Below are 19,991 nucleotides of genomic sequence, written 5' to 3' on the forward strand. Positions count from 1 at the left end.
ATAAGGCAGCTTCATATGTTCAGATGTAATTAAACGTGCTGTGTCTGGTGCCACTGTATACAGAAAGGAGATCTTTTTACAAACTAGAAGGAAACCCCAGGTTTACAGAGAAACCTAAAAAAGGGGAAAGGGAAGGAGACTTTTTTAAAGTGTCCAGATCTAAACTTATTTGTGGAAAAACTAAGCTCTCATGATACTACATCATTTGGTCTCATTTGGAGTACTGTGTGCAGTTCTGGTCACTGCACCTCAAAAAGGATATTATAGCATTGGAGAAAGTCCAGAGAAGGGCAACTAGAATGATTAAAGGGCTGGAGCACTTTCCCTATGAAGAAAGGTTGAAACGCTTGGGACTCTTTAGCTTGGAGAAACGTCGACTGCGAGGTGACATGATAGAGGTTTACAAGATAATGCATGGGATGGAGAAAGTAGAGAAAGAAGTACTTTTCTCCCTTTCTCACAATACAAGAACTCGTGGGCATTCGATGAAATTGCTGAGCAGACAGATTAAAACGGATAAAAGGAAGTATTTCTTCACCCAAAGGGTGATTAACATGTGGAATTCACTGCCACAGGAGGTGGTGGCAGCCACAAGTATAGCCACCTTCAAGAGGGGTTTAGATAAAAATATGGAGCACAGGTCCATCAGTGGCTATTAGCCACAGTGTGTGTGTATATATAAAATTTTTTGCCACTGTGTGACACAGAGTGTTGGACTGGATGGGCCGTTGGCCTGATCCAACATGGCTTCTCTTATGTTCTTATGAAGTTTTGGCAGACATTTTGAGAAGGGAGGAGTCAGAGCAGTGGGTGAGTGAGGGGGGCAAGAAAGCAGAAAGAACAGCAGTGGTTGAGAGGGAGTGGGTAGGCAAAGTGGTGGGGGTAACAGTTGGACAGGCAGGTAGAGAGGTGGGGAGGAGGCAAGCAACCAAGTGATTCCTTCTCCCTGTGATTCAAAACTAACAAACTGCTTCATTTCACTTTTGAGTGGAAATGGTCAGGTAGGTATCAGGTTTAAGACAGACTGTGAACAGGCAGCAGGAATGAGGCAACTTTCTATAAATATGAACAGTAGATAGTTTGTCAAAATCAAGTAGCTGTTTTGTTATATAGACAGGTCTTTATAACTGTTATAAGAGATTTTTTGGCAATTTCTTCTTCAATAAGTGTAAGCTTCATCTAAAAAATTTTGTGAATGCAGGAATATTCACTCAAACTCAGTTTGATAGAAATCACCCTCCTTTACCAGGTACTATTTCCCTCAGTTTGATAGAGATCACCCTCCTTTACCAGGAACTGTTTCCCTCAGGGAAGGATTACTTGTCTCACTTCCCTAATTCAGGATTCTCATTGATCTTCACACTCTCCTTCACTGTTCTCACTCCACTCTTAACTGTCATTGTAACTGTAGTTAACTGTAACTATGAATGATTATCTGTTTTAGCTGTATTTAAATGGTTTTAATGGTTTTAGATGTATTTAAATAGTTTATGAATATGTGTGTTTGATGTGTTGGTATGTTTGTGGAAGAGCACCTCATTTCGTTGCTCTCTTTTTGTTGAGAACAATGACAATAAATCTATCTATCTATCTGTCTATCTGTCTGTCTGTCTGTCTGTCTGTCTGTCTGTCTATCTGTCTATCTATCGTCTGTCTGTCTGTCTGTCTGTCTGTCTGTCTGTCGTCTGTCTGTCTGTCTGTCGTCTGTCTGTCTATCATCTGTCTGTCTGTCTGTCTGTCTGTCTATCTATCTTTAATTGCCGCTCTTAACTGAAACTCGCAACTGGAATTTCATTTGAATCACTCAAGGTTTGGAGATTGCTTTTGTTAACCATTTACTGCCTGTCACAACTACTTAAAGACTGATTGTTTGTTATAGGCACTAACATGGGCAGCACACCATGGACACAAAAAAGTAGTTTTCAGATTGCTTGAACTTGGAGCTGATAAATCCATACAGACAAAAGATGGACAGACGCCAGGGGAGGTAGCAAAGAACAACAGGCATTCTGAGGTATAGTTCTATGGGGATTGGGATTAATTGCTTCTTTTTTCATAAATTCTTTAGCTCTTTCATACCTAGATTAATGGTTGCATATTAAACAGCGTTTCTATAATCTGTTGGGGTCAAAATATACGTTACACATTATATGAATTGAGTCATGGGTGCTCAGCCTGAATCTTGGTCACACATTTGTGCTGGGACTAACCTTTAGAAATCTCACCATTGCTCTGCATGGCTCCAAACATCAAGAGAGGGAAAGAGGGTGTCCAGGCTTCCCTCCTGTGCTGCTTCTGTTATCAGAAATGGCCGCCAGGGGAGTGGCTCTTTGCCCCGCCTCAGGCTGCATATGCCCTAATAGATATATGGACCACAAGGTGAGGGCAAAAAAGCCCACCACAGCTGTTTTCACTGGTGAAAGTAGTGTGGGACGGAAGCCTCAAGCTCCTCCTTCTCCCCTCTTGGTGTTTGGAGCCACGTGGAGCAAATGGAGAGATTTTTCATAGGCTAATCCCTGCATTAATGTTTGGCTGAGAGTTGGGTCATGCACCAGTGATTCAATTTGTGTCACCAGATACCTTTAGTATTCATTTTTGGTGATTTTCGAGGTCTTGTCTCTGTAATGTGGAGCTTATATAAACTGAAGATAAAATGCAAGAGACTTGAGATCAGATCTCCTTACGTGTTTAATTGTCTATTAAAGCAGGTGGTGGTGGGAGTTTTGAATGGTGTTGTGTCATTGGGCCAGTGGAGTTATTTTAACTCCTCCCCCCAAAGTATATATTTGGGCAAAAAGACAAGTTTCTGTTATGGAAATGTATTTGACACGTTATTTGATGTTAAATGTAAAATGAGCCAGTTGAGTGGTATAGGTTTGAGAACCACTTCCGTGAGAGTGAGGTAATGATTAAAAAAATTAGTCTTGCCATTTATGTTGCACTTGTATCAACAAGGACATTTCATGAAAATGAAATTATTGTCTTCCCTTCCTTGAATCTGTTGACTGTATGGCTAAGTTTTCTTGCGTTGATGTGAAAAAATAATGGATAATATTTGAAAACTTGGGATGTCTTTGAAATGTTATCTGTACATCTTGGACTTAGTTTTTTACTTCTTTTATTTTTCCTTTCCCTTTTTTATTGAATTGAAGTTGCCTTTTCGTATATTCTGGTGCTTTTCTTTTTATGAACCATCTGAAATACTGCAGCATTATGAGAGATTTAAATAGCTGAAAAATGCCAACTTGTCCCACTCAGCCTTCAAATGGCTTTCTGAGGGAAATCTGCTAAGGAAGTTTGGAGCAACATTTTGCAGGAAAGAGAGCACCATAGATAAGTAACAAGATATGAAGATTTGCATAACCCTAACACAAATATCTGACGAAGCCTCCATGCGAAATGGCCAGCCCCATGATCAATTTATGGAATTGGGGTTCAGCTTCAAAACCACTGAAGAAGGGCGCTGGTTTTTGTCTTCAAATCAATGGAATGATTGCAGTGAAATGAATTGCATTTTGAACTGCTGATTTGTTGTCTCCCAGTTGCACCAGGCGTTTATCGGGTCAAAGTGAAAGTTGTATGAACAAACATATATGAAATTGAACTTCCCGAGGCTGTTGGTCCTGGGGGGTTTCAATGTCCACGTTGATGATGCAGCATCCGTGCAGGTTCAGGACCTAGTGTCATCCATGGAGACACTAGGACTCATCCAGATTATATCAGCTCCCACTCACCGGGCTGGTCACACGCTGGATTTGGGTTTGGGGGCTGGGATAACACCAGATCTGATAGCTGTAGATACAGTTCCATGGTCAGATCACCATGCCCTGAAAGTCCAGCTGAACCTGCAGTCCTCCTCCTGTTCAGGCGGCAAATGAATTTGTGCTCACCCACGGAGCCAACTGGACTCTGAGCGGCTTTGGGAAGGTCTGTGGGACCTGATGCCCCCTGGCAGGTTGTTGGATGAGCAAGTGGAGGACTGGTACTCCTGGCTCACTACAGCCATCGACATCACCCCCCAGCACCCTCTGCGCTGACGTACCAAAGTGGCTCCAGTGCAGAGGATGAAACGGCAACTTAGATGGCTAGAGCGAGTGTGGCGGCGCTCTTATGAGGCCATGATTCAGCAGTTGGTACAGCTTAGTACAGCTTCAGGCATTGACACCACTTTAGGTTGTGATTCAGACCCTTGACCCAGCTCAATCACATGGATAGTAAAGTGCTGGGGGAAGGTTTCAGAGGACACCTGGTAGATTAAAAGCTTGGCGGAAGAACTCCATCTTACAGGCCTTGTGAAACTTAGGTAAGTTTTGCAGGGCCCAGATCTCCAACAGGAGCTCATTCCACCAAGTAGGGGCCCAGATTGAAAAGGCCGTGGCCCTCGTTGAGGCCAACTGGGAGACCTTAGGATTCACAGTACAATCCTAAGCAGAGTTCTGCCCTTCTACGTCCATTGACATTTAGGATGGTACTACTGATGCACAGTACTTTTGTAGGTTAGAACAAACCTCAGTGCATGAAAAACCGTATGTATAGAGAATAGAAGAAAAAATCCTAAATAATAGAATAAAACCCCCCATGAAATACAAGAGGTAGTTTGTCCCTGTCATCAGGGACTTTCCCAGTTAGGCTCAAAGAGGCAGTGGTACGTCTGCTTTTGAAGAAGCCATCTTTGGACCCTACGGTCTCAGCCAGTTATCGCACAGTCTCAAATCTTCCGTTTCTGGGTAAAGTAATTGAGAAAGTGGTGGCGGAGCAGTTTCAAGCTTTCCTGGAGGACACCTCTATCCTTGACCTGGTTTCCGCCCTGGGCATGGCATGGAGACTGTCTTGGTTGCCCTCACAGATGACCTCAGAAAGCATCTAGATCAAGGCGGGTCAGCGCTGCTGCTATTGCTAGATCTTTCAGCACCGTTTGACACTGTTGACTACGATCTAATGACCCACCGCCTTGCTGACATAGGAGTCCAGTAGATTGCCTTACAGTGGTTTTCCTCCTTTCTCCGTGGTCGGGGACAAAGGGTGGCCCTTGGTGAGCAGACCTCTTTGCAACAGCTACTAGAGTGTGGTGTACCGTAAGGAGCTGTTCTGTCACCAATGATGTTTAACATCTATATGCGCCCCCTTGCCCAGATTGCTTGAGGTTTTGGGCTGGGCTGTCACCAATATGCGGATGACACCCAGCTCTATCTGTTGATGGACAGCCATTCAGATGTCACTCTGGAGCATTTGACCAGGGCCTTGGAAGCCGTGGCTGGAAACTCAATCCAACCAAGACGGAGGTCCTGTACCTGAACCATGGGGGACTAGAGTTGGGCCTCCGACTCCCAACCCTGGACGGTGCATCTCTTGCGCTGGTTCAGAAGGTGAGGAGTCTGGGAGTGATACTGGATGCCTCACTTACCATGGAGGCCCAGGTCACAGCAGTTGCTCGAATTGCCTTTCACCACCTTCAGCAGGCCAGGCAGCTGGCACCCTAGCTATCGCCCCAGGATTTAGCTACTGTGACCTATGCAACGGTCACTTCCAGATTGGATTACTGTAACTCGCTCTACGCAGGCTTACCCCTGCGGCTTATCTGGAAACTCCAGCTAGTGCAGAATGCGGCAGCACGGCTGTTAACTGCATTGCCTTTACGGGCAAGCATTCAGCCAGTGCTGCGCCAAGTGCACTGGCTACCTATTGAGTACTGGATCTGCTTCAAGGTTTTGGTACTAACATTTAAAGCCTTACGTGGTCTGAGACCAACATACCTGAGGGACCACCTTTCCCCATATACGTCCCAGAGGTTGTTGCAATCAGCTATGCAATACCTCCTGACCACCCCTGGCCTTAAGGACGTCCGACTTGCCTCAACCAGGGCCAGAGCCTTTTCAGCCCTGGCCCCTGCCTGATGGAATCGGCTCCCTGTGGAGATCCAGGCCCTACCTAAATTTCTGCCATTTCGTAGCGCCTGCAAGACGGAGCGGTTCCGCCGGGCCTATGGTTGCGGCAGTGGGCGTCCTATTATTCCATCATTTGGCCTCCCTTGGGGTGACATCATGCTTTATTTTTACCATTTAAGGTGAGCCTACAACTGGTTATTGATATGCTGTGCCCTGTCCGCCGGTGGTGCATTTTATTTATTGTTTTTACTGTTAATTTTAATACGGTGTTTTAACTTTGATATGTAGATTTTTATTGTTATTTTTATATGTTGTGATCTGCCTTGACCCCGTTTATGGAGAAAGGTGGAATGTAAGCCTATTAAATAAATAAATCTTGCAAGGTAAGCCCAGTGTATTCCCTTAAAAATTCAAAATAAAATGTATAAAGAAATGCTAAAGATAGATGAGAAGCAAAAGAAGCGACAGAAACAAAAGTCTAAATGGAACTTCCCAATGGCTCAAGTGTAAAGATAAAAAGAGCTATTACAATAACCAGTGTAAAGAAATAGAAGAAAACAAAGGAAGAACAAGAGATCTGATTCACGAAATCCAAGAAATTGAAGGGAGATTTAAATTATAGTTAGGCATGCTGAAATATCAACATGGAAATACATTAACTGAACCAGCCAAATTAAAGAAAAGATGGGGAACAATACACTGAAGAACCGTACAGAAGAGTTAAAAGGATGGCAGATTCCTTCGAAAAAGAAACTTTTGAAGAGCATTTTTAGAAAGTGAAATGAAACCAATAGGGAGACAGTTACCAGCTGAGAGAAACAAATCACCTGGAGTAAGTGGGATATCAGTAGAGCTATTCTAAACCATCAAAATCTTAACAAAAACATGCAAATAGGATCATAGAATCAGATTTGGAAAGGAATCCCCCAGGGTCATCTAGTCCAACCCCCTGCATAATACAGAAAATCAGAAATACCTCCCCCTCAGTTCACAAGATCAGCATTGATGTTGGCCATCTAGCCCACCACCTCCCAAGGAAGCCTGTTCCACTGTGGAACCACTCTGTCAGGAAGTTCTTCCTAATGTTGAGCCAGAAACTCTTCTGGTTTAATTTAACCTTTTGGTTGTAGTCCTGCCTTCTGGGGCAACAGAAAACAATTCTGCACTAGTCTATATGACAGTTCTTCAAGTACTTGAAGATGATGATCATATCACCTCTCAGCCACCTCTTCTCCAGGCTAAACATACCCAGCTCCTTCGACTTTTCTTCATAGAACTTGGTCTCCAGACCCCTCTCCATTTTTGTCACCCTCCTCTGGACTCATTCCAGCGTGTCTATATCCTTCTTAAAATAAATATAGGATAAAAATGATAATATACTTTGGTCCACAGACTGGAAACACTCAATTTACATTCCAGTTCTGAAAAAAAGATGTCAAAGACTGCAGTAACTATCAGACAATTGCATTAATTTTTCACACAATTAAGGTGATGCTCAAAATTTTATAACAAATTTGTTACCATATATGGAACAAGAAATGCCAGATGTTCAAGCTGGATTCAAACACACTAGGGATCATATTGCAAATTTACATTGGTTAATGGAGCATACAAAAGCATCTCAGAAGAAATCAGCTTGCATTTCATAGATTACTGCAGAGCTTTTGACTATGGATCATAAAAAGCTATGGTTGGTTTTTAAAAATGGGTGTGCAACATATGATGGTTTTTTGGTTTTTATAATTTATTTCAGATTTTTCAAAATATAAACAAACAATAAAACAAGTAACAGGAAAAAAACAAAACAGCAAGAACAATAAGGACAGTGCAGGATAACTGCACAAGATTAAAAATACAACAGGAATACAACAGCTTCCTAATTATTTCTACAGCATTGTGTTATAAGATTACATTGTTATTGTAGGAAGTAACCATTCTGTATATCCATTCTACACAATATATCTATGAATGTTACACAGTACTCTTAAGGCAATACAATACAGTAACCTGTGTGCGATAATAAGATAAAACCAAAGCTAAAACTATAGTGAAATATCATACCAGTTCACTAATTTAGAGTCGCTTCTTGTGTCATCTTTAGACAAAAATTCTAATACTGGAAAGTGGAAACCAAAATTCCAAGAAGTTGGAATTAAAAGTCTGACTGAGAGATTCTATCTGAAAAATTTTCCATTACCAGGAAATCCCATAGCTTATGGACTCAAAAGAGAGGTTGGTGGATGTTCATCTTTCCACTTAGAAACTATGGTTGCTTTGGCCACAGCCAGCAGAATGGCAAGTAAATTTCTACAAATTAAAGGTATTGCATGATCCTGCCACAGATTCAACAGAATGATTTCTGGATGTATAGGAATATGATAACCCGTGATTTGGTTTTGATGCACAACCGCACTCTGGCTACTTTTGTGACAGAATATGGAGAAATAGAATGGTTTCCAGTTGGCATAGGTGTCAGACAAGAATGTATTTTATTTCCCTATCTTTTGATCTGTATGCAGAATACATCATAAAAGCTAGATTTAGATGAAGGTGGAATGAAAATTGGTGGAAGGAGCATTAACAATTTGAGATATGCAGAGGACACCACCTTATTGGCAGAAAACAGTGAAAACTTGAAATGACTCCCAGTGAAGGTTAAAGCAGAAAGTGCCAGAGCAGGATGACAGATTATAGAATTTTTGTAGGTCAACAGTGAATAAATGTAGAATTGTAGAATTTTTAAGGCGAATAAATGAAAAGGATTTTCTATTCCTTGGCTCCATTATCAACCAAAAAGGGAGACTGCAGCCAAGAAAACGTAAGGTCAGCCATGAAGGAGCTAGAAAAGATCTCATTTTGCCCTCCCCCCCCCTTTTTTTTTTTTGCTGTTTCCTCCCTCTCCTTTGTAAACAGTGGAATATGGGGGGGTATGTTCTTTGAGGGAGCATAACTCAGATCCCATAAATTCAAACCTCACCAAACTTAGAGGTGAGACAGCTTGAAATGTGTTGCAAGTTTGGTGTCTCTGGCATGCAGGAGGGCTGTTCAATATCCTCCTGAGCCTGCACCTCATTTCCCCAGAAAGCACTTTTATGCACAACCATCTTCTGGAGGGGGGGGGGGGTGCTAATTCAGGCCCTGTAAATCCAATCCTCACCAGACTTGGAGACTAGGTAGAAGAGAGTCAGCTGGAAATCCACTGTGAGTTTGGTCTTTCTAGCATGGGGGGTGGGGAGGTCCTACCACATTACTGATTTGGTTCATATGAATAGATTTTTTTGTCTGTGATGGTCCATGGGTGAGCCATGAACCAAACTGCATTTTCCTGGTTTGTGCCCATCCCTGTTTCGCATCCTTTTGTATGAGTGTGAAACTTGGACAATGAAGAAAGCAGACAGGAAGAAAGCTGACTCCTTTGAAATGTGGCGTAGGAGCTTTATGGATACCATGGACCACCAAGAAGACCAATAGGTGGGTTCTAGACCAAATAAAGCCTGAACTCTCCCTAGAAGATAAAATGGCTAAACTGAGGCTGTTGTGCTTTGGTCACATCAAGAGAAGACAAGAGTCACTGAAAGACATTAACACCAGGAAGGGTTGAAGGCAGCAGGAAAAGAAGGCTCAACGTGAGATGGGTTGATTCCATCAAGGAAGCCACAGCCCTCAGTTTGCAAGACCTGATAAGTTGAAAGCAACTTGACAGCACTTCTTACACACACACACACACACACACACACACACACAAAAGTGGAAGCTTAGCAGAAATTGCTCTCTCTGGGTTATCAGAGGACTAATACCAGTTACAATGAACTGAGGGTTTATTGTAAATATCAAAAGCATTTTGCCCTGTATTAACATTGTTTATTATCCTTTTAGCTCTTCAGTTTGCTTTCTTTGACTGCACATCCTTTCCTGGGGAGATTCCAGAATATGTCTAAAGAAGATGCTATTTGCAGACTTCTGCAAGCAGTACCTGAGGCAGGCAGAAGACATACAGCCAGGTAGTAACTCATTTAGTTGTACAAAAGTTTGCATGATTAATGTTTGGTTCATTTTCCTGTTAACCTTCATTCAGTCCCTCTCTTTAATTCCCAGTTTTAAAAAGGCATTCAAATTCAGTCATTGAATTGCTTTTATTTGTGGCATGCAATATTCATCACATGCAGCTACAATTCTCTTTTGCTTCTTAGTAATGATGGACACAGACTGGCGGGCGGGGGGGGGGGGGGTAGGGTTAAATCCAGAGTTCATAGGGAAAGAGAAATCCTCACTTATCTGATCCCTGTTTGGGAGGTAACAGTGCTTATTATTTCCCTAAGGCCAGGGTTAGTTGCAGCAGCATTCATGGAGTTGCCTTTCGGTTGCAAGTCTGTGACAACCATCTCAGTTATGGTCTAAGGTTCTTGTGTGTGTAACTGTATCTTAAGACATTTGCAACTGATATGTAGTAATGATATGTATTCCATCTGTTTCCTAGTGCATTTGGTGGACTTGTTTCCAGAGCCATTTCTGAAGATACATCTTACTGAGATATAAATCACATGATAACTTTGCTATATGATATTAAAAACCTTTTTTAAAGTTGGTGTGTAGATAAGAAAAGTTTTACTGGGTACTTTTTCTGATTTCTAATTTTAGTTCTCAAAAAATTTCTGTTGTTCAGGCTATTTTTAATTTAACCCTTTGCTGTTACTGGTTGAAATAATGTATGGCAGTTTTCAGAGTACAAGATGAGTGGTCCCTTCCCTGAGGAAAATTTCTTAGGGGAGTTGCTAAGGAGAGTGGTGGAAGGGAGGATAGACTTTGTAGGAATATGTTTTCACTGAAGCTTTGCAATGTGTATTTAAATTAATTCAGAAGTCAATGAAAAACCAGAGAGTTAACAAGCCTAAATCTCTGCTAACATCCGTATAATGTAATAGAGCTCCCATTCTCTGTTTGAGGTGCTAGTGCATCAGAACTTGCCAGTTTTGAAATTAATATAGTTGTATCCAAAGAGGCATAATTAAACTGACCTAAAACAATGACCAGAATAAAAGAATTTGCTAAAGATAATATTTAATGTCACCAGTTATTGTATGTATATGCTATACAAGTTATATCTATTGACCCTTGTATTTTCTGAACGGTGCCTTGCATGCTACTGCCCCTGCCCTCAACGTGGGAAGTAGCATTGGAGTCAGAGGGAATTTATATATGGAAGTTGAAGAGGAGAGATACATTTTTTTAAAAAAAGTTTTGGAATCTGTCACGCAGATTCATATTCTGTTTGAAAGGCACTGGGAAGGTCTGGATGAAGAGGTTTTCATCTAGTTCTTCAGCATTTGGTTATCCAGGTTATGACTGGGAAATCTTTCATAAAGTATCTGTGAGACACACTTTATTTTAAAAAAACTGCATGTAGAATCCAGGCACTGGGAAGGGAAGGAACACAAAAGGGTCCTTGCTTTAGTCCAGCTTTTGATAAAGTTCCTCATCAAAGGCTCCTTAGTAAGCTCGAGAGTCATGGAGTAAAAGGACAGGTCCTCTTGTGGATCAAAAACTGGCTAATTAATAGGAAGCAGAGAGTGAGTATAAATGGGTAGTCTTCACAGTGGAGGGCGGTAAGCAGTGGGGTGCCACAGGGCTCAGTACTGGGTCCCATGCTCTTTAACTTGTTCATTAATGATCTGGAGTTGGGAGTAAGCAGTGAAATGGCCAGGTTTGCAGATGACACTAAATTGTTCAGGGTGGTGAGAACCAGAGAGGATTGTGAGGCACTCCAAAGGGATCTGTTGAGGCTGGGTGAGTCCCCATATGAACCCCAGAGAGCACTGAGGTCAGCAGGGAAGAACCTGCTGACTATCCCCAGGCCGAAAGAGGTAAAACTACAGAGTAACCGCACTTGGGCTTTCTCTGTAGTGGCTCCACACCTATGGAACCAGCTCCCGGAAGAAACGCGGGCCCTGCGGGACTTTGAACAGTTCCGCAGGGCCTGCAAGACCATCCTTTTTAGGATGGCCTACATCGATTAAGGAAGAGACTGCTAAGGAAAAAAAAAACTTACCATCTGTTTAATAGCACCAGGATGTCAATTTTATTAATTCTATTAATTTATTAATTTGTTAAATTAGTTATTGCTTCGAATATTATTGTACCCAATGTATTAATTTAATGTTGTTAGCCGCCCTGAGCCTGCTTCGGCGGGGAGGGCGGGATACAAATAAAATGATGATGATGATGGGCGTCAACGTGGCAGATGAGGTTCAATGTGGACAAGTGCAAAGTAATTGGGGAGGGACGGTGGCTTAGTGGTAGAGCATCTGCTTGGTAAGCAGAAGGTCCCAGGTTCAATCCCCGGCATCTCCAAAAAAGGGTCCAGGCAAAAAGGTGTGAAAAACCTCAGCTTGAGACCCTGGAGAGCCGCTGCCAGTCTGAGTAGACAATACTGACTTTGATGGAGCAAGGGTCTGATTCAGTATAAGGCAGCTTCATATGTTCATAATGCACATTGGAGCCAAGAATCCCAGCTACACATACAAGTTGATGGGTTGTGAACTGGCAGAGACTGACCAAGAGAGAGATCTTGGGGTCATGGTAGATAACTGACTAAAAATGTCAGGACAGTGTGCAATTGCAATAAAAAAGGCCAACGCCATGCTGGGAATTATTAGGAAGGGAATTGAAAACAAATCAGCCAGTATTATAATGCCCCTGTATAAATCGATGGTGCGGTATCATTTGGAATACTGTGTGCAATTCTAGTCACCGCATCTCAAAAAGGATATTATAGCATTGGGAAAAGTCCAGAAAAGGGCAACTAGAATGATTAAAGGGTTGGAACACTTTCCCTATGAAGAAAGGTTAAAACGCTTGGGGCTCTTTAGCTTGGAGAAATGTTGACTGCAGGGTGACATGATAGAGGTTTATAAGATTATGCATGGGATGGAGAAAGTAGAGAAAGAAGTCCTTTTTTCCCTTTCTCACAATACAAGAACTCGTGGGCATTCAATGAAATTGCTGAGCAGTCAGGTTAAAATGGATAAAAGGAAGTACTTCTTCACCCAAAGGGTGATTAACATGTGGAATTCACTGCCACAGGAGGTGGTGGCGGCTACGAGCATAGCCAGCTTCAAGAGGGGATTGGATAAAAATATGGAGCAGAGGTCCATCATTGGCTATTTGTGTATGTATATTTGGCCACTGTGTGATACAGTGTTGGACTGGATGGGCCATTGGCCTGATCCGACATGGCTTTTCTTATGTTCTTAGTAGCTCCTGTGTTGTTTATAGGGTTAAGGGGCCTATTCCATAGTCAGTCTTCTGCATGGTAAGCTGATAGGGCTAAAATAAGTGCACAAATCTTTTTCGGACGCTTTTCCTAGCCTTCTGCCTCCCAAGGTTTCCTCTCCTGCTTTCTTTTCCTTCCCCAACCTTTCTTCCTCTCAGCATGACCAGCCATAGCATGCCAGGCTGGGATGTTCTTCCCTTGTCATGGCCAACTGGACACAGGTCTGGTATCAAGATGTTTGGAAGATGGAGGATCAGAAGAAATATGCCCAACTGTTATTGCTTTTATGGTTGACACCATGTGCAGAATTAATCTATGCTGAGCTGGGTCATTCTCCCAAAGTAATTTGTCATTAACTTGCACCAAATCATGAAATGATTCTGATCACAAAGATTGCTTGTTATAAGAATAGTGTGTGAATTTGCCTTTTTAAAACTTAGCCGCAACAAATGATCGAAGGTGTTATTTGCCCCTCTGATTTTGTCTACTTGAATTGAAATTATAAATTTCTGTATTTACATGGCAGTACTATTGCCTACAAATATCATCAGTTTGAATTTTATTTTATTTTAAATATTTATTAGGTGCCTTTTTTCCATGCAGACCTCAAGTCAGCTTACAGTGTAGATCAGGGGTGTCAGACTCAGTTGTTATGAGGACTGGATCTGACCTTGTTGTGCTGGGCCATGTTGGTCGAGCTGTATGTTTACCTATTTAAGATTAGGTAGAGGAGATATAAACTGTATAAAGGACACAGACAAACACAATTAAAGATTTTTTTAAAAAAAATTAAAGCATGCTTAAAACATTAGCACTCGTTGGTCTTAAAGGTGCTTTCTTTGTATTTCTCCCATGGGATCCAGGAAACTGGACAAAAGAAGCTCTGGCTCTTTCTTTCCTTCCCCAGGAGGCCGGGGGGAGGGGAAACGGGGAGAAGCCTCAGCCAATAAAAGAGAGGCTTGGTTCAGTAGATCTGCTGTGTGATTGAGAGCCTGGCAAAGCCCCTTGCTCCCCAAGCCTCAGCCAACAGAGAAAATGGAGGCTTTGCTCTGTAACTCCCATGTGACTAAGCAAACCTACCAAAGCAAGCTGTGATGCAGAAGGAAGCAAGAGAGAGGGAGAAGGAAGCAGATGATAGCAAGTTGCTCGGGGGTCTGACAGGAGCCCTCTTGAGGGCCTGCTTCGGCTGCTGGGCTGCATGTTTGCCACCCCTGTATGAGATACAGAAAATCCATTTTAAAAAATTAAAATCTCAGTTTAGGCCTGCTTGGAAATTAATCATATGCAGTCCTAAATAAAATTATTAGATTTTGTTTAAATACATGCTCTAATTATTTGTGTTTGTAGTAAAACATTTGTAATATGTGTACAGTTCCTACATGGCCTTTGGTGACTTGGAAGTTTTCCTACACAGCCTTGAGCTGGAACATGTAACAGAGATACTAAAGGTAAGATAATTTTTTCAGTGAAATGGAAATATGTAGGGAAAAACATTTTAGTGCACGTAACAGCATCAGATGTCACTGTTAAGTTTTACAGTTCAAGTTGTATTTTAATAAAGAATAGCAGTGCATCGCTAAGCCCACTGACTAAGAAGGGTGTAATTCTGCTTAGACTTGCACTGTAAATATTTAAGCTATTTTTGAGGAAATAAACTTAATGTTTCTGAATAATACCCAAAATAATTGTTTTTATCCAGGAGACAGAGACAACTTTAAGGCAACTTTTGACCATGGGAAAAGAAGATTTGATACAGGTTAGCTTAATACAGCCATTTGTAATGCTCATATAATTTTATAGTTATTTGAAATGATATAGATAGAATATGATAGTTAAATTCCTGTGATGGTGTTCTATTTTAGGCATCCACAGTTCCTAAATGGAGTCCCCCTGTTAGCAGGGAGTAAGAGCAGGCTTCTGCTGCTATCATAGGAATCATGTTAGCAAATGAGGATGTGTTTGTTCATTAGTGGCAAGTTTCCACAAGATCTAAACTGTCGGCTCCATGGTCCAGTTAACATTCATAATGCATGGAAGATCTTGTTTATGCTGCCTCTGTACTTCTATTGGTCATCTTCCTTTTTTCCCCCCTTTAAGTCGCAGCCACCTTATGGTGACCGCGTAGGCATAGGGTTTTCAAGGCGAGACACATTCAGAGGTAGTTTGCCACTGCCTGCTGCTCTGTTGCAACCCTGGTTTATATTGGCCAGGACTGACCTTGGTTAGCTCCTGAGATCCGGCAAGATTAGGCTAGCCTGGCCTATCCAGGTGAGGGCTTATATATCTCAAATTATCTAAAATGTTCATTTTCAGAGTCTTGTAACCCAGGACTCTCAAACTTTCTTACCTGAAAGCTAGAGAATGACCATATGGGGGTGTTACTTTTGAACAAATGAAGTTGCTTTCAGTTTAATAATGAATGTCAGAAGTTACCCTGAAACTTAGCTTTAAATAAATGAGAATTGGGTTTTTAGTCTATTAATGCTTAGTTATTTGCTATTCTGCACTAATCTATATGCCACTTTCTATTATTTAAAGTATTTTTAAGTTTTAATTAAGATTTGCACTCTCTCATTTGAAATGCTAAAGTAACAAAATAACATGGAGGAATTTGCCTTGGTTGATTATTTTAATAAACGTTTTTTTGTTTAAAGAAATGGATTTCATGCTAGACAGTGCTTATCATTTTAATGGAAATCCATTATTATAGTTGTGAAGACCTACTAATGTATCATTTAGGTTTTTTTATTTTCATTTCTTCTACAATTTCTAATTATTAAGTGTCGTCTTGTTTAGATTGGGATTAAGGATACCAGAGATCAACAGAAAATCTTAGATGCTGCTAAAGAATTCCACATAGAAGAAGTGAAATTGGAAGAGTTGCCTCAAGTGACAAACATAGAACTTAGGTAAAATGTCAGTTGGGACTTGCAGACCAGCTTGTCATTCCTGAAGGAAAATAGTACCACTAAAATAGTAGTTTTGATGTGCAGTCAGTGAGCCTCAATAATTATTCAGCACAGTGTGTAACTGAAGAGGGTATTGAACAATGATTTTCCAGCATGAAAATAGGTAATCGTGAGGGAAACTATAAAACAGTGTATTAATGACTGTATAAATGATGAAGAGTACATTTTGGGAAATCACTGTGGCTTGGAGTAAAAGATGCTGCTCCATAAACAGAAGTAACATAGGAGGGGGGACAAAAGCGTACAGTTTCCTGATTGAAGCCATTGTAACTTCTCGCCATATGTGTGAAGAGCAGAAAGCCTCTCATGTATTCACCTGTGCCACTGTTATACATGTGTGTTACTGTATATAGGAATCAGAGGTCACCAAGGTACTAAACCTGTGGGCAATACTGGAATTATAGGAGCAGGTAAAGGGTGCCTCTGCATCTTGACTGACATATAGGTTGGGGCCACAAAATAATGGTAGGCTCAAAGCCGAGCAATGGCAGAGACAGCTGTGCTTGATGGATGCTCCTTGCAGGCCCAAAGGTGATACTTCCTGGGCTCTTTTGAAGCACCTCTTTCTTCAGTGTGGAAGGCCAGGATTGGCTCTTTTCTTTGAGGAAGGGATGCTTTGGAAGAGGAAGTTGAGCACCAGGAAACACATCAGCAGATATCACGGTATAGACACCACATGGGATCACTTTTCTGCATAATCAGAAAAAAAGAAATAAGTACCTGTAGCAAACACTTGAGTGCCAGCATCACCCACTACTTCCCCTTCTCATGATGAACTGTGTAAAACCTTGCCTTAGTTGAGAGGTCGCACATTTTCTTCCATGTGACCATGAAGCAAAGAATGCCATGCGCGGTATTTCATAAGCCTGAGATAACTTGTTTACTGGGGTGGGGGGCAGAAAGTGGGTATCTGGTAGGGAAGTACAAGTCCAAAGCCCCACTGGGCCTGCAGGACAGCCACACACTTCTCTGGAACTCTTTCTAGTGACTAGAGCATAAAATTAATTATGCAGTTATTGATTATCCTTATTTATTTATTACTGCATTTCTGAATTGCCTGATCTCCACTACTGTTGGGGCTCTCTCTAGGTGATGTACAGAATTGTAGTCTCTGTTGTTACTCTGTAATTTTAGATTTTATATATTTTAATTATCTTTAACTGTTGATTGTCTTTTATGATGTAACCCACCCTGAGCCTGTTCTAGGGGAAGGGTGGACTAAAAGTTGAATAAAATAAATAATAAATAAAAACCATAAAACAATATCTGTAATATATTCATTTAAGATCAAGAGGCAAAATGTACAGTGCTCTCCCTCTGAGGTGGAGGCTATCTCTGTGGGCTATTCCCATCCATCCTTCAGGGAAGCAGGAAATATTTTTTTCTACTTCCTGTTGGCGCCTTTGGAATGACCCGCCCTTCAGTTCTTTTCCTGCCTCTATAGGGAGAACAGCTGAGATCAGGCCTTACCTTCATCTAATTCTGAAACTCTAGATTTTTCTTACATATTTTCCCTCATAACTACCTTTATATACTTTAATTCCTTCTGCTGTTCTGCCTTATATTCTAACTCGTTTTGATGAAGACTAACAAAATCTGCTGCATTCTCCCTCACAGGAGAATGTTCCTCCATGTTCTGTGTTTCCTTTCTATATCTGACCACTTTTCTCCTCTGCCTCCCTCCCCCTCTCTCTTCAGAGGCCTACAGAGAAGGGATACTTTTTTGCACTTTTGAAGTGCTCCTGCATAATATTTTTTCTCTCACCAAATGGTGGAGGCAGAACACTTAGAGGCTTTTTTGACTAACAAGGAGGCAGAGGTGTCCGCAGCTGTGATTGCTGCACACTTTTTAGGCGGGGCCGACATGTCTTCATGGCTTGTTCGTGCCATCCGTCTCGACGGAGCCCAGCAGTCAGCGACACTGGCGGCCAAATGACAGGCCAAGAAGTGCCATCTACTTTCAGGTGGGGCCAACATGCCTTCGTGCTTTGTTTGTGCTATCCATCTCAACAGAGCCCAGCAGGCAGCGGCAGCCGAATGACAGGCCAAGAAGCGCTACTTGCTGGTAGAGCATGCCAGTCCTTCAGGGCTGTCAGTAGCTGGTGGCGGCCATTTTGGAGCCTTGGATTCTGCATCTACTCCATTCCCTCCACATCAACTGGCCCTGGCAATGGCTGACAGTGACAGAGGTGCCTGTTCAGCATACCAGAAGGAGCAGTGTCCTCACAGAGTCGCCTTCCTCAGTGGTAAAGTACCCAATTCTGGGAGTTTCTTTATTCCACATTGGGGTGATGTGAACCTTCTGCAGAAACATGCAAGAGGGGATGGCTTCTTTCTGCCCTAAGATGGCACTTATTTCACAGGACTCCTCAAACTTCTCAACCCCTCCTGCTCTGGACCACTAAGGCACCCAGGTAGGCTGTTGCCCATACAAAGAGATGGAGAAGCCCTGGAGCGGAGCCTAGGTTCTCTGACTCTGCCTGATTACTGGGAGGAGGAGGAATCTCTATCACAAAGGAGGAGGAGAAAGAAACCCAGGTGGCATTCTTAACAAAGGCTATAGCAGCCCTTGCATTTCATGCTTACCTTTCACATGCATAGGTGCTTAAGGCTTCTTGTAGAAACGTTATGGCCACGAGTACTAATGAGTTTTCCCTTTCATACTGTTGCTGAATATTTGAATGTCACCTCAGGGTGGAATGGGGCAAACCTCACTCAAATGGGCAGTTTCCACATTTGTTTAAATGCTTTATGCTCTCTAATTATGCTGATGAGTTATTACAGGTCTCCCCAGTTGACGGCCCTGACAGCATTGCAGTCTACTGCTCTGCTTTCTGAGGATAGTGAGAGCTTCCACTACAGCTTCCATCACATCCAGAGCAACAATCGTCTGGGTCTGCAAGGTTATCCAGGTCTTGTCAGAGAACGACCACTGCCTCCTTGAAGGCACTAGCAGGAGGCTGAAGGCTGCCTTCTTTCTTGCTGAGGCCACCTTAGACAACTTAATGTTCATTTCTAAGGCCATGACTTCCACCGTTGTGGCTAGGAGGTTGAATGCTTGGCCTACAGGCATGCTTCCCAAATCTGTGGTATCTGCCTGTCCATTCCAGAGTGATAGTCTCCTTGGTAGATTTCTGGTGAAGACACATAACTAGAAACACACTGTGTCTCAGAACATCTGTTGTTTTGATAGATGGGGAAATCACTCCTTTTGTGCTTAGCATTCCTTGTCCAAGTTTTGGTCTGTGCCCCTCCCCCCCCCCCAAAAAAAAAGGCAATGTGAGTCCAATTCTGTGCAAGCATGGCTGCAGGTCCCTTCCAATAGGAGTCAGGTTTTTGACCTTCCTTCTGGTCTGGAGGTATTCTCAAGAAGACTTGTGGACCCTAGATGTCATTGTTCATGGCTACACCTTAAAATCCGCAGTCTCCCATTGGAACGACTCATTCAGTCTCTGGTGTCCAAGGTCTGCATTCAAAGAATAATCACTGAACAGGCCATACAATATTTTGTCACATTTGGGTTATGCAACCCATTCCCCCTTCCAGAGTAGGGTTGGGGAGTATATTCCAACTTATTCACAGTTTCTGAGAGGAATACCAATTGGAGGCCAGTTTGGATCTCAAGTTTCTCAACAAGCTTCGAGACTTGCTCGGAGAGTCTTTGAGGTCCATAACGGAGGCCCTTCAACCCCAGGTATTTTTTGACTTCAGTAGTCCTGACTGATGTCTACTTAAACCCCCCCCCCCCCCATTAATCCTGCTCACAGAATATTTCTCAGATTTGCAGTGAATGGCCAGTATTCCCATTGCTGGACTCTTCCTTTTGGACTTTCCAAGGACCCTAGGACATGTACCAAGATCCTGGTA

General features: G+C 42.2%; 1 protein-coding gene across 1 annotated transcript in view; it reads left to right on the top strand.

Moving 5' to 3' along the window:
- The window catches only part of ASZ1 (ankyrin repeat, SAM and basic leucine zipper domain containing 1), a 58,061-nt gene that overhangs the window by 31,681 nt on the left and 6,389 nt on the right, over window positions 1–19,991 (top strand). Inside the window, exons 6-10 of the mRNA XM_060244854.1 lie at window positions 1,880–2,014; window positions 9,762–9,886; window positions 14,528–14,603; window positions 14,855–14,911; window positions 15,952–16,064. Of these exons, the coding sequence (XP_060100837.1) occupies window positions 1,880–2,014; window positions 9,762–9,886; window positions 14,528–14,603; window positions 14,855–14,911; window positions 15,952–16,064 (506 nt within the window). The remainder of the gene's footprint in view (window positions 1–1,879; window positions 2,015–9,761; window positions 9,887–14,527; window positions 14,604–14,854; window positions 14,912–15,951; window positions 16,065–19,991) is intronic.

This window comes from Heteronotia binoei, chromosome 8 (genome assembly GCF_032191835.1).
Source record: "Heteronotia binoei isolate CCM8104 ecotype False Entrance Well chromosome 8, APGP_CSIRO_Hbin_v1, whole genome shotgun sequence".
Taxonomy (NCBI): Eukaryota; Metazoa; Chordata; class Lepidosauria; order Squamata; family Gekkonidae; genus Heteronotia; species Heteronotia binoei.